Below are 15,552 nucleotides of genomic sequence, written 5' to 3'. Positions count from 1 at the left end.
TGATGATTGCATTTAAGGTTTTAGAACATGCAGAACTTTTTTTCATAAAAGTAAAAATAAAACAGTTTCCCATATGGTTCCAACTTATTGGACACCCTGTATATACATATAATAAAGTATTCTATAGTTTATAAGGAATAGATAAAATTTAATACATGGACCTAGTCTTACGACAAATAAGAAAATTGAAACCCGTTCTGAAAACTAAGTTCAACAAAATCGTTAAAATAATTGTGAAATTCTTCATTTTCTGTTTTCTCCGTAAATCCACAGGAACTTTCCAATGTTGCAATTAACAGAATTTATGGCAAGAGGAAAAATATATAAAAGTGTTAAGTACTTTCTTGATTTATTTAATTAGCTACGACTTTAATGCTGAATGTTGTTAACATGTGTTAGTTAATTTATTCATAGCATTTTAATAATTAATATTTTAAACAATTTTATGGTATTATAATATTGAAAATATATGTCTGATAGAAAAGCTTCATTTTTGTCAATATAAGGAGACTTGGTAAAAGTACTCGGAACCGATATTTTTATTCCTGAATAAGTAACTCATAGAAGTCCAATATTAAAATGGTTAGTGTACATAACTATATTATATTGTTATTATTATATGTGACTTTTTAACATATTAGTTATATTATCTCCTCTACTATGCTCGCTGGAGGTGGACGATCTTTTACTGTAACTATAAAGCAACAAGGGCTACTTGGACGTTACCCAGGCTCTAACCTAACCTATTAGGCAGATCTAACTAATCTATTAGGCATTATATAACCGTTATCAGTACTTGTGCTATGCAATAATAAGACTACACTTTACTATAATCTTACAGATAATATATAAGGATAGCTCTAGATAGCTCTAGTGCCTTTGGGCTAACACTTAGGCTTAGTATCTAAAATCTGGCGATCTGACTGACACCTAGGGATTCTAAGAGTTGGAACAACATAATCCATGAAGATATTCACAGGCATCATTTATACCAAACATGATTTTTGTACAAGATCTCTAAATATCATCATCAGCGATGGTGAATTAAGATTTACTCCATTGATTATTTAAGAGTGCCTGAATAAACCCCTCAATTCGGCCAGATAACTTATTGTCTCTGGCAGCTAAGCTGCAATAATAGTTCAAGCACCGAGGGTTTAAACAAAGTCATACCTGCGGTTTTATGTTTAGAGTAATCTATCGCTAGGGACCGTAATGAATGCACAGATAGTCAAGCGGCTATGGGGACCCTTAGAAGCACTAAGGTGGACTCTCGGCTATTGTGGCAATTCCGAGAAGAACTCGACAGGCGACTCAAAAAACATATGGTACCAATCCACTAGACTACTAGCATGTACAAGGTTCTAGAATTCTGGAATGGGTATCATGAACAAATGGAAGATGTGCAAAAAAGGACCACAATAAGAGAGTAATCTTATAAAGAAATTTTATTCTAGCAAACCAATTTATGTCACACTTTTTCATCAAAGGCAAGTTTGCATCATGCCTATGTTATAGGAAATTTTATTTTATTTTTTATAGATAAAAAAATGTGTCCAATGAACCATTCTGCGGTAACCCACAGTGCGGTATCATGGATTATGTCAGAAAATGGGAAAGGTAACTTCGTGCAGCCTGCTCGAAAAATGTTGAAGCCAAATACAAGCAAAATGGTAATTACAACCTTCTGTTCGCTAAGAAACAATAGAGAAACTTAGAGCTTCAGAAAATTGAACTCATCTTAATCACATACGTTTTCACATTCAAATATCATTTCTTTTTAAATTGGAAAACTCTTCCGTCTTGGATGTGTTATGTATAGAATTGCGTGAGGACTATCGTTGTACAAATCTAAATAATAGAACAAATAATGCATTACCTTTGCATAAAATACAATACCGTTTATGGCAATATATTTCACACAATGCAGGCAGTACCTTAAGGGATTTTAATATTATTATTTTATTTTCAGAGATTTCTCCAAACTCAATAAGGATGATGTATATCACAACAATGAACTGGCGTTCCGAGTGGCAGAACAGTATTTGGGCATTCCAGCGCTGCTAGAGCCAGAAGATATGGTAGAATATGCTGTACCTGACCGTCTGTCGATACTCACATATTTGTCACAATTTTACCAAGCATTCGCAGTAAGAGAAGGTAAGATGTGCTTATTACATATATGTTACTTGCTAACTTTCAATCTAATATATTATACTAATATATCACTGACTACTAGTTATTAAACGTAGTTACTTAAGTTGAGCCATCATTCTCTTCTATAAATTCGTTCTGAGATTAGTTTCAATAATAAAATCAGAATTGAAACTTTTTCATTTCCATTGAAGATGTTTCTCTTGAAATGTTTAAGCTGTAATTTAGATATTACTAAAATATCATTAGATAAATATTAGAAATTAGTTTTTGATTGATTCTCGTCTTATAGAGATTAACGTGTAGACTTCCCTCGAGTCTCTAGTATTATATTCTATATATATATTTATAACCGGCCGGCCACTAACTAACCTGACGGATGGCAGCTCGCGCGACTTTTTTTTTTTTTTTTTTAAGGTTTTCACTCACGAAGGTACTTTTTAAAAGGACCCTTTAATAACTTTTACAACTATACTACACTGTTTTATTACTTAAAACTAACTAAATGTAATTACAATAGTATTTCTTTTATATAAAAATTAAATGCTAACAAAACTGCTGATTGGGGTTGCTGACCTCTGGGGGACTGCACCGTAATTCGTGCAATTCATTAGTGCGTGTCCCCTCGAATATCGAGGGTTTAGTTTAGTTTAGTATGATGTACGCCACCAGTGTTGGCAGTAATTTTAGTAAGTATGGTAATTTATACAATGATAAAAATTCCAACACAACTTCGTTAGACCACTCCATGGTAAAATTGGCACTACACTGACCGTACCAGACCCTAGCCGCGTCTGAAGAGTATATATGTATGAAGTACGTGCTATGCATCAGCTTCCAACCTTCCTATGCACCGTGTTGGTTTACCGACAAACGACCGCACGCGCCCATTCTAAATAGACAGTTTTTTTTCTAACGAAGAGATCGTAAACCACAACTATTGGGAGGAAAAAAGGTATTCCTCATTGGGTTGGTTCCCTTCTTTTGATTTTATCTTTTTATATTATGTATTTTCTATTTCTCTTCGTCGATGAAGAACGGAGAGGCGTTCTGTCAGATTCCGGCTTGTAATGTTTCTAAACCAAATTATTAACGTTTTAAAATAAAGAATTCAAAAATTTTGCTTGTGTAAAGAGTGATACCCGGATGAAAGATAGTATTTTAAATGAAAGACACTGAATCTGACTTCCTAACTCAAACAACAAGTTTAGACAAAAGTTATGTCGAAAGCCATGAGAAAATTTGACTGGAATATCTGAAACTTGGATTCACTTGATATCTGAATCGATATCTGAAACGTGATACGGTGATTCGGTAAACCGAACTTCCCTATTTCATAAATGAACCTAGATTTCTTTTAAGAAAACTGCCGGAAATCAGCTTCCTGGTGACATCATAATATGTCCGGCCTATCTGTCAAACATGCCATTACCAACTAACAGTGAAACACATTCTTACTGAATGTCATCAATACAGTGAAGTAAGACGACAGCTAAATCTCAAACCGCAGCTAGGTGACATTCTAAGGGTGCGTTCATTACGGAGATCATCGCATGGTAACCTCGCCTAGATCATAGCACTGACAGTGAACGCTCAGATTTAAAATATTGCATTTATTTTACGTGGCGATGATAATATAATACCAACCTATGGTCCGATCGAGGGTCGGCGCCTCGTTATGAACGCACACTTAGTGATCCCAACCAGTTAGACAGAGTTCTTCAGTTTTTTAGAAAAATGTCATTGTATCATAAACTCTAAAATATTTTTTTATATGACATAAATTATTAATGCTATTATACCTCTTATAATGTTGTTTGTAATCCCCCCCGTCGTCGTAGTTACTGAGCACGTAAATGTAAATAAAAAACTATTTTATCTCGTTTTCAGGTTCAGTTAGTGTCATTTTTATTAAGTTTTATTAGTTTGTGTGTATCTCAATGATTTGTACATATATCTATTCTATCATAATGCGTGTTTGAAATATATAAATAGGGCATGACGCGCAAGTTTATATTCATAACGCGTGATGTGTATTTCCTTCAATGAAAATATTTGATCCGTTACGATCCTATTATTTCTGAAGCCTGCTTGATATTCCCCTGGCATCTGATTGGCGTACCTGTTCACTGTGTCGGTCGCTTAGAAATATTCGGTGGTATTTTGTAACAGGTGTTAATTAGAGCTAGAGTGTAATTTTCTCAGCAAAGCTTATTTTGTTTTTTGAGTATTGGATATATCAGTGCTCTGGACCAGTCCTTCGCCATTTTTTCTTGTTCCCAGATTTCATAAAGATACTGTGTGTAATTTTATATCGTTTCACTTCCTGCCTTTAGGATCTTCGCAACCAGGTATTCCAGTCTCACCTAGTTTTTTGTTATTTTTGTTATTTTTTTACAACTTACAAACTTTTTCTTTCGTTAGCGATGCTATTATTCTGCCTTTCTCTACGACATTTTTTATTTCTAACTCGTTATCTGTTCTCTCATATTTCTGTTTTTGTCTGTCCAAATCCCATAGCCGTTTCATGATATATTACCAGACTCACAGATCATTGCTCCATCATCTGTTTGTCTAAAACATAGGTACCCCTGATATCCTTTTGTTCCTTGATAGAATTGTCTTATCTCTTCTTTTTCGAAATTTTTCTTTCTATTTAGTCCATTCGTCAGAGATTTTACCTCTAAAAATCATACGAACAAGCTGAATTTTGCTGAGAATGTCAATTTTCGGACTCTAAAAAGATGCAAACAAGTTTACCACTTTCACTAAAACGACCCCTCGTAAGGGGGGAAGACGGAAAGAATTTATTAAAAACTTGTACACCGTAGAACAAAATGTTTCAAATTCAAAATGAAGCTGAGATAATTTTGAACAAAAATGTTAATTAGAACTTTTTGGGTAGAATAAACCGTTATCTCAAAAACAATGCTTGAAGCGAAAGGTAATTTTGAATGTTACGCGCAGTTACGCGCGCGAAATAAATGTTAAATAAAATTTATATCAACTCGATGGTAAAAATTCGATATCGTTTGATCAGAGTGTCCTACTGACAAAAATCAACATGCGTTTTAAATGTGAAGAGTGCAGCTCGTGTATGTAATCTTTTTATTTTGTCGCAAATAAAGTCAGTTTTTGTAAATCTGTTTAATAAATAAATTAATTATTTTTGCCATTTTTTACGATGCTCATGAGGTCAATAAAGTTTATCACTGTCATTGATCCATTGTATTTGAATTTCCATTGTTAGAGTCTAAATTAGGCATATTTCAAATGCCTCACATTTATTGCCAAAACAAAACCAAAATTTCATGGTGTAGGTTTTGAAGATTATAAACCACATTGTCGCACCGTTAAATCGTATTAATTGATCTTTGGATAATATATTTTTGCTGAAAAATATACATATAATATATAATTTTTATTATTTATGTATATATATATATATATATATATATATATTAAAATAAAGGCATATATTGTATATGTTACCAGTTATCTCTTAATTGACCTTCAATAAAAGGTACAATACGTAAATTTTAAAAAATAACGAAAGCTTATTAACACTGACACAAATTCACCAAATGATTTATTTCGATCGTGCTCTGCCTCGTGGCAATTAATAATCATAATAATAATATAGTGAGCAGACTGAGAAAAAGAGATAGGAAGATAGGATCTTTGTTAAAATTAACGCCCCTTTAAGACGCAATTTTAATTAACACTTTGACCGAAGTTCGTATAATCACGACTCGAATTGTTAGCGAGACCCACATTCGTTTATGACATAATTCATGTGTGTAATGGGTCGGGCCCAGTAAAACAACTTAAAAATATAAAATATTTACCTGTTTGACATTTTTTAATGAAACACCGAAAACTAGATTCGGTTAATACACAAAATATATTTTGTTTACCTGTTGTACAGGTTTGTTACGGCCTAATTTTGGAGTATATAAAAAATGTCATGAACACCCTATATATCAAAGCATTTTGATGAATTGAGCATGAATATATTTTTGAAGGGAATACTTCTTAGCGCTTGGTATTTGCACGAGCCCGAAATCCTATTTAGCGTGACTTGAAAAATCGGGACTGGTGTAGTAACCTTGCGGTATACCGTAATATACATAATATACACTTATTATATTTTATTTAATATATTTTTTATAAAAACTCGAAAACGACTGGATCAATTTTGCTAATTTTTATTTTAAAATATTTGTATGAAATAAAATAAAATTATAAATTTCTTTTGAAAAAGTATAAAACGTTATTAAAATGTTAAAAAAAATTATAAAATTTTTAAAAATCAAATAAAATATGTAAAATAAATAATATTATACAAAATGAAATAAAATTAAATAAAAGTATATAAAATTAAATGAAATTAAATAAAATTAAATGAAATTAAATAAAATTAAACGAAATTAAATAAAATTAAACAAAGTTAAATAAAACTAAATAAAATTAAGTAAAATTAGATAAAACTTTATTAACTTAAATAAAATTATAAAAAATTATAATAGATTATAAAAAAATACACTCATGGACAAAAATATCGAATATTTTGGAATTTTCCAATTTTTTTTTTGTAGTCACTGTTATTACAAAATAATTTTAAATTATTGATAATACTCATATCGAAGGCTGATGTACTCAACTGGTTTGAAATATTTTGATGTTTATTTTGACGTTTATTCAGTGGTTAGTGTCATTCGTACATTTTATCATAAAAATCCTTCTTCACGTAAAGGAAAAATCATACTAATTCGGTTATTTTTAGTTTAATTTATTAAGTTTAATTAAATATTGTTTTGATTTAACTAAGTTTAAAACATGTATCCCACCAATTCGGCACTGCGATGAAGTCCAAGTAGCACATATTGTAATTTTGTACCAGGAAGGATATGCACAAAAAGATATCGCACGACGTCTTAGCAGAACTGAATCTATAGTTTCAAATACTCTAAAAAGGTACCGCGAAACAGGAAATTTTGTACGAAGGTCTGGTCAAGGACGCCCAAGGTGCACAACCGCAATCGATAACCATTTTTTGGTTCTTAATTCTACACGAAATCGTTCATTGACATCGATGCACCTCAGAAATGAGCTATTAAATGTTAGACAAGTTAATGTGAGTTCACAAACAGTTAGACGAAGATCAAAAGAAGCAAACTTAAAGCCCAGACGCCTTGCCAAAGTTTCACGTCTTCTCCAAAATCATTAAGCTAGTCGTTTGGAATTTGCAAAAACACATATTTAGTGGAATATCGACAACTGGAAAAACATTATTTTCACTGATGAGACCAGAATCCTATTATGGAAGCCAGATGGTCAAAACTATGTCTACAGAAGAGTTGGAGAATGATTCGCCAGCTGCAGTCTCGCCCAGACCGTTAGTTTTGGAGTTGATGGCATAATTCTTTGAGAAGGTATTAGTTGGGAGGTATTTACCGCACTTGTTGAAGTGATTGGACAGATGACTGCTGATTCTTACGTTTAAAACATCCTGCAAGATCATGTTTTGTCATATGTTGGTTACATTGGATATGAAAGATTCACGTTAATGCACGATAATGCTCGACCACATGCCGCGGTCATAGTGAGTAATTATCTTGATGAGGTCCAAATTCGAAGATTGGATTGGCCACCGTCTAGCCCGGATTTAAATTCAATAGAGCACATGTGTGATCACCTGAAACGCAGCATACGACAAAGAAATCCCGTTCCAAATACGATAGAGCAGCTTCGGCTTGCTGCACAGGATAAATGGAATGCAATTTCTCAAGGATATGTCCAAAGTTTACTTGCAAGCATGCTGAGAAAGATGCAAGAAGTAATAAGAGCTAGAGGGGGGAGTCCTCGTTACTGATCATGCACTTTTTTCAGTTTAAACCAGTTGTTTAAGCAATTTAAATTATCATTTAAGTTTAGAGTAAAATAACCTTATTTACCTAATATTAAACATTTATTTTTTTCACAATTTTCTCCACATAAAAACTTAAAATTGTTAATTAAACATTGTTAAAATAAACTCTATTTTACAATAAACGACTTGCTTGACCAGAATTTATTTTGAAAATTTAAAAATATTCGATATTTTTGTCCATGAGTGTATAAAAGTTAAAAAATTATGTAAAATTAAATAAAATTAAACGAAATTAAACAAAATTAAGTAAAATTAAATAAAATTATAATAACTTAAATAAGATTATACGAAACTATAAAAAAAGTTAATGAAGTTAAAGAAAATTATGTAAAATTAAATAAAATTAAATGATCTTAAATATAATTAAATACAATTAGACAATATTTAAATTATGAAAATTAAATAAAATTAAATACAATTAAATAATATTAAATAAAATTAAATAACACTATATAAAATTAATTAAAATAAACAAAAGTTTATTTTAGAAATTTTATAGTCGTTTGTAGTGTTAACAAATGGAAAGTTTTAATGAAAATGAATTAATATATCTTCCCATTATTCATGATTATTTTTATAATATAATGATAATCAAAATGAAATTACTATTTTAATGGGAATTAGCCACAGTTAAAGTTTAAAATAAGTTTATTGGCGGTTTCAATTTCTACTTCGGAAATCGTTCTCAAAATACAAACATTAATAAATAAAACATTTTATTTTTTGTTATCTAATGAAAAATTCTTTCAATAATTTAATTTTATCTGACTCTTTTATATTGATAATTCAGACATATACCTTTTAAAGTAGACGACTTTAAATTGATATTGCCGATATTGCTGAGTTGTGTTTCTGGGACGACTTTATTGTAAGATAGTTCATTCTATTACATGAAATTATCTTTAGCTCTGGCACTTAAGCGAGAATTCGTTTGGACGAGAACGAGAATAGAGTTCGTTGTAGTTTGCAGTACAGACATGCTGCATCTGTCCATCACTATCGCTCTGTTCATACATAACTTCCTCAGGACTATCTTCTTTTATTAGTTTATTAATTTTTCTTCTGGTTGCTTTTGCTGTTTTTCTTCTCTCTCTCTCTCTCTCTCTTTCTAATAATTCTTTTTGGTTTCCTTGATTTCTCCTATATCTGGGGTGCTGTTGATAACACCTGTCTTTCCACATTTTCTTTTTCTTTGCCTTATTGTTGCCTTCGGAAGAGGGGACAATTTTTTAGTTTGCTCTCGGCATATGTAATGTTTGGATGTGCTTGGAAGTTGGTCATTTGTATTTTCCCGGAAAGTATTTAAGATGGTTTTAATGGGATTATTGCTATCATGCTGCCTTACATTTAAGATAGAATCCTCGATTTCATTTGGCGGTTGTTCTTTGCTATTTGAATTTATGAGTTGTGATTTATAAGATATGTTTTCCAACTCCTTATCTGTTGTTGAAAATTCACAGTCTTCAAATACTGGATTAAATGGATGTATTCCAATTTTATTTTTTTAAGAACTTATTGCATTTGATGAAATCACAGCCTTAAGATATGCATTATTAAAAAGTTTTGTCGTTTAGAAGTGTTATGTGGAAGTGTTATGTGGAAGTGGGTTATGTCTCATCCAAATTTGTATTTCCAAATTATAAAAAGTTTGTAGTGGTGCAAAAAAACCAACATCAAGGGATTGGACGCGATGGAAACAATGTGGCCGAAGACAAAATAGAATAATTCCATTTTCCTTACTATATTCCAGAATTTCCAACCCCTTGTGACTACTTTGAGATAACTAATCAAGAATAAATGACATTATTTTCGTTCGATGCTTTAACATGCAAGACAAAGTTCTTTAGATACTTTGTTTTCATCCAGCCATTGTCTTGTCAAAATGCTACTCTACGTACAGGTGCATCGTCCATTAACTCGTTAAATCGTTTCCGCGGAAAAATGAATACGGGAGGAACGAATGTTCCTATGGTGTTCATACAACACACAGCGTTCAGCGCTACTAATAATTCCAATTTGTTTCCTTTCTTTGGTTGCAAGAATTTTATGAGGCTTTGTAGGAACTGTGCTCATGCCTGTCTCGTCTACATTGTAGATATTTTTAGGAGAAAACTGATATTTTTCCATAACTTCTCCAATAAACCTGAAAAACATGCTAATGTTCTCTTTACTGAAAGCCTGTGCTCTTGAAATATATTGCTCTACTCAGGACTTCTAACAATTATCTTTTTGTTCCTTGCGAGAAACCGTTTCAGCCACTTAATTCTTTATTGTTAATAAAACAACATTCAAATTAACAACATGCTTTGCTATTTCGGCTTTAATAATCAGATAATAAGATCGACATCAATAAATGTAGACTTATGTCCACCTGAATATCCTTCGATACTACCTTGTTCATTTTTAAACCTTCTACGCAGTGTAGTTTAAGGTACTTTAAAAGTTTTTACTGCTGTTTTATAACCCATTGTTTTATTTCATAATGCTTTAGTTTTCTTCATTCCACTGCTGTCTATATAAGAAAACTAACACGGAAGTATTAGTAAAGAAGAAGAACTGCTGTCTATTTTAGCAATTTTTCTGAAATTAAAAGAGTAATTTATTTATTACATCTATTCCTATGATGGCCCCTGTGCATATTCTTATAGTGTCCCTCGGGTCATCATAGGCAAAATGTAGTGTAACACAAAAACACTAAAAACTTTTCATATGAAAATCTTAAAACTACTACTGTATATGTAACGAAGAACTTAGTTACTAAAATATCTCTCTCCAAATTATATCCGATTATCCCTTTAGATACAAACCTAACATGCGTGCATTTTCATATAGTAATTTTTTTGTATAGGAGACACTGATATTTCAACAACATTCATTTACGCGGCCCATATCGAAAGCATACAGTGAACTAATTAGGCAACCAGAGATACATGCCGGGGAATAAAATATCAGGGCCAACGCTGGCACAGGACCATTTACAGGTCAATTTCCCCAGAATTATTCTTGATTGAAAAATTCAATTTTTCTTATGTTTTCTAACAATTTTTTACTTTAACTCAAAAACTTTACATTTTGTCAATGTTTTAAAACAAAATATGCCCAAGATATTCAAAGGGAACTTATAGAAGAAGATTTGAACTTGAATTTAGGTACTTGGTAATTTAAAAATAATATTTATCTCTTATGTTTTTAAGACAAATAGATTCGCCTTGTCTATGAAACAAAAAGTTGAAATGCCTATAATACAGTGGCAAGTAGACGAGATATAAATATATAAATATTCAGTGTAATACATTCCAGGAGAAAATTTTCATTTTATCATACGAGTACCATATTAGCCAACTAGATTGTCAAAGTCTGAGTAAGTATGTATGTGTTAATATTTTATTACCGAAGGACTGTGGTTTACCTAGAATTAAAAGGCGCCTATCTTTGACAAACAGGTGTATTCATTTAATACTATTTAGGGGAATGTTGATATTAGTATTTCACAAACAGTAAAAACTCATGAGAATGTTAGTGACACAGTTTCGCAGTTGCCCATACCCTTTTATGTTTTCTACACATAATAAAATACACCGCATTCGATTTGCAAACGGAGAAACGATGATCCCAGATGGCTTAATCTCTGAGAAATTTCGCAATGCAGAGCCAGGATGGCTTTTGCGTGTTGACAAATAATGAATGGGCTCGTTAAGAGCGTGTTTCGTAAGGTAAATTGTACAATCTTAGGATTATGATGAAAATACTTTACATCAAGTACTCTCTAGTAACGTGCAAAGTTGCTAATATTGAGTACTACTTTGTTTTGTAACGCTATTGATGAATAATGATCATGTAAAGGGTTTTCTGTTGAGAATGCTTTCACCAGATGGAAGATGAGCTAAGTGTTTTTTTCTAAGAGGACTGCATTAAGATTTTTGATAATAAAATTATATTACATTATTATGTTACAAGCATATAAGTACATTGTTTTGGCAGACTCATTAATACAAACATATTTTTATTTACGAAGATACACAGAAGATAAGAGTTGCGTATCATTAAATTTGTACTAATAAATCAAACGGTTAAATTAAACGTTTATCGTCAATGTAAGAATTAGGAGGTGGATAATACCCCGGGGAACATTTTTAAATTTAATTTATGGATTTTGAAAAATTGTAATATGTTTACGAAGGTGATTTTTAAATATTCGGGAACATTCGGTGGTGCAAAAACGTAGTAATATTTAAATCATGATAATCAAAATTACAGGAGTTGATTTCATTACGTAGCATCGCTTCAATAAACTGTCGAAGGACATGGTAAAAGATCACTTTTTTCTTTTTTTATTATTTACGTCGTTGTTGCAAACATTTATTATCACATATTAACGCAAAAACTTCTGATTTTGTTTCAAACAACACGTTGTTGTTTCACGAAAAAACGTTTCTTTCATTATTATTACATTTTAATAAACGATCCTAGATACAGTACTCTTGTTAACAATATATTATGAAATATACAATTTCATTATTGGGTTGAGTCGACTTCTAGAACGAAACTAGGAGATCCTTAACCTCTCGAGGTCACCAGCTAAAGTGCAAAAAAGGCCACCGACTGGGTCGTCTTTCGACCACCCAATAAATTCGGCACTTTTTAAGTCTCACTCGCGACTCGCGACATCAACTGCGGCTGCTTTCACTGTCGGAAGCACAAACACGGAATTCCAGTGGCGTTCAGTATTCATTTATAATTTTAAAGAGTTAAAATATATTATAACCAGAAATATTCAGGGTGTTTCAAAAAGGTATGTCATAAATTAAATCACGCATTCCGGGTACACAAATAAATTGATTGAATCCAACTTACCTTGGTACAAAAGTGTACACAAAAAAAGTTACAGCCCTTTGAAGTTACAAAATAAAAATTGTTTTTTTGCATTATCTCCTAAACTACTTGATATTTTTTAATAAAAATGGACACGTTACTTTCTTGTTCTGAAAGCATTTTTCATACAAAAGAAACAACAAAATCTAAGCGCACAGAAAAATTTTAAGGGGGGTGTGCAGCCCTAAATCCCCCGAAACTTTTGAGTACGTTCAAATCAAATGAATTTTGCGGCATCATTAGTTTAACACATTATTTTTAAAACTTTTTTGCCTCTTATCACTTTTTGATATTACATGGCCTACACATTTCAGGAAATGGCAGATATGCATTTAACTTTGGTTAAGTTGGATCAGATTAAATTATGATTTCAATAAACTATCGGGAATATCGTACTTGAATGTCAAGGAAATAGTGCAGCAGCCGCAAGACGTTATGTAGTATAACAGGATGTTATGCAATAAAATACCCTAATCGAAATACACCCGATAGACGATTATTTCTGATCATTGATCGTCGTTTATGGGAAACGGGTACATTCCAACCGCAAGTTGCTGGCAATAGTGGTCGTCCAATAATGGATGCAACTGATGAAGACATTTTAGAAATCATTGAAGAAGCCCCTGGAACAAGTACAAGGGTAATAGCTGCTCAACTAAATGTTCCTCACGTAAGGGTTTGGAGGCGTTTGAAGGATCAGCTGCTTAAACCCTATCACTTAACAACGGTTCAAGAGTTATTGGTTGAAGATTATCCTAAAAGGATTGGATTTTACGATTGGTTGTTAATGGAAAACACTCGAAATGTTAATTTTATTAGAAATATTTTGTTTGCCGATGGGGCTACTTCAGTAGAAATGGAATAACAAACCATCATAACGAACACATTTGGGCCGACGAAAATCCTCACGTCAAAAAAACGACTCATCACCAAAGGACTCTCAAATGTTTGGGCAGGAATTATGGATAACAATCTAATAGGCCAAGTATTTCTTCCCAACAATTTAAATGGTGATATTTATTTGCAGTTCTTGGCAAACGATTTACAAGAGTATTTGGAAGAAGTGAATATTGCAATAAGGCAAAATATGTGGTTTCTACAAGATGGCGCTCCACCGCTCATTACAGTAATGAAGTCCGGGAATAACTTTGCAGGCAGTATCCTGGTCGGTGGATTGAAAGGGGTCGAGACGCACCTATTTATTGGCCACCCAGAAGTCCAGGTCTTAACCCCATGAACTTTTGCTTTTAGGGGTTTATGAAAGAGAGAGTGTATTCCGTAACAATAGAGGACGAACAATAATTGAGGGTTAGAATAATTGAAGCTGCAAATCAATTTCGTCAGAAAAATATGATTTTTCAACGCATTCGGTTTTCCTTATTAAAACGATACCGAATGTGTATTGAAGAAAATGGGGCTTATTTTGAACATTTATTGTAATATCATATTTCTAGAGGTTATAGACATTTTTTGTACTTGTTAATTCATTTAAGCCATTTATTTAGTTGCACGTAATTTTTTAAAGGAAAAGGGCCGTAACTCAATAAAAACTGTTTTTTGAAAAAAGTGATAAGAGGCAAAAATTTTTAAAAAATATTGTGTTAAACTAATGATGCCACAAAATTCATTTGCTTTGAACGTACTCAAAAGTTTGGAGGGATTTAGGGCTGCACTTAAAACTTTAAAACCTTAAAACTTTTCTGTGCGCTTAGATTTTGTTGTTTCTTTTGTATGAAAAATGCTTTGTGTCCATTTTTATTACAAAATGTCAAGTAGTTTAGGAGATAATGCAAAAAAACAATTTTTATTTTGTAATTTCAAAGGGCTGTAACTTTTTTGTGTACACTTTTGTACTAAGGTAAGGTGGATTCAATCAATTTATTTTTATCCCCGGAATGCGTGATTTAATTTATGACATACCTTTTTGAAACACCCTGTATAAGATTATTAGGTGAGCATTGGAGATACAAATTAGCAACCTATGTGACACAATCAAATTGTATAAATATTTTTTTTAATTATTTATAGAAGCCGATTATGACAAAATTAACAAGACAAAATCTTATCATGTTGAATGCAAACGTGTAAAGTTGACATCTATAAACTAGTGAAAACTGAAAGACCAGTAAAAAGGTAAATCTAGAGAATAGGCCTTAGATACAGAAAACACAACGCGTAGACACGTGTAAATTCGAGTCAGTAAAGTAAACTAAAGTATTATCATGAGGCTGAGGTCATTAATAGGGCAGGATAAGTGAAACTCTTTGTTATTATCTAGTTTTCTCTAAATTTATTTGCCTCTTCAGGAAATGCTAAATAAGGTTCTAATTATTTTATCAGAAAATACAAAGAAATTAAAACGAAAAAATATGGTATATATCAAGCATAAAAACTTCCAACATGAGGTTAATACATTAAATTTTGAACAATATCACAAAACGTTAAACTTATTAAAATTAAAATTCTTATTCAATTAGCAATTACAAATTTTCCTTGGTGGACAAAAGTATTCGCCTTCAGGTCGTCGTGCGGCAACTGCTATAATTGCACCACTTTTATTAGTGACTAGAATCGCGTGTGGAGTGATTTTTTAA

General features: G+C 31.9%; 1 protein-coding gene across 1 annotated transcript in view; it reads left to right on the top strand.

Annotated features, from left to right (window-relative positions):
• The window catches only part of MICAL-like (protein), a 286,832-nt gene that overhangs the window by 187,138 nt on the left and 84,142 nt on the right, over positions 1-15,552 (top strand). Inside the window, exon 4 of the mRNA XM_072523085.1 lies at positions 1,973-2,160. Within this exon, the coding sequence (XP_072379186.1) occupies positions 1,973-2,160 (188 nt within the window). The remainder of the gene's footprint in view (positions 1-1,972; positions 2,161-15,552) is intronic.

This window comes from Diabrotica undecimpunctata, chromosome 2 (assembly GCF_040954645.1).
Source record: "Diabrotica undecimpunctata isolate CICGRU chromosome 2, icDiaUnde3, whole genome shotgun sequence".
Classification (NCBI taxonomy): Eukaryota; Metazoa; Arthropoda; class Insecta; order Coleoptera; family Chrysomelidae; genus Diabrotica; species Diabrotica undecimpunctata.
This window is presented reverse-complemented; position numbering and strand designations above follow the sequence as displayed.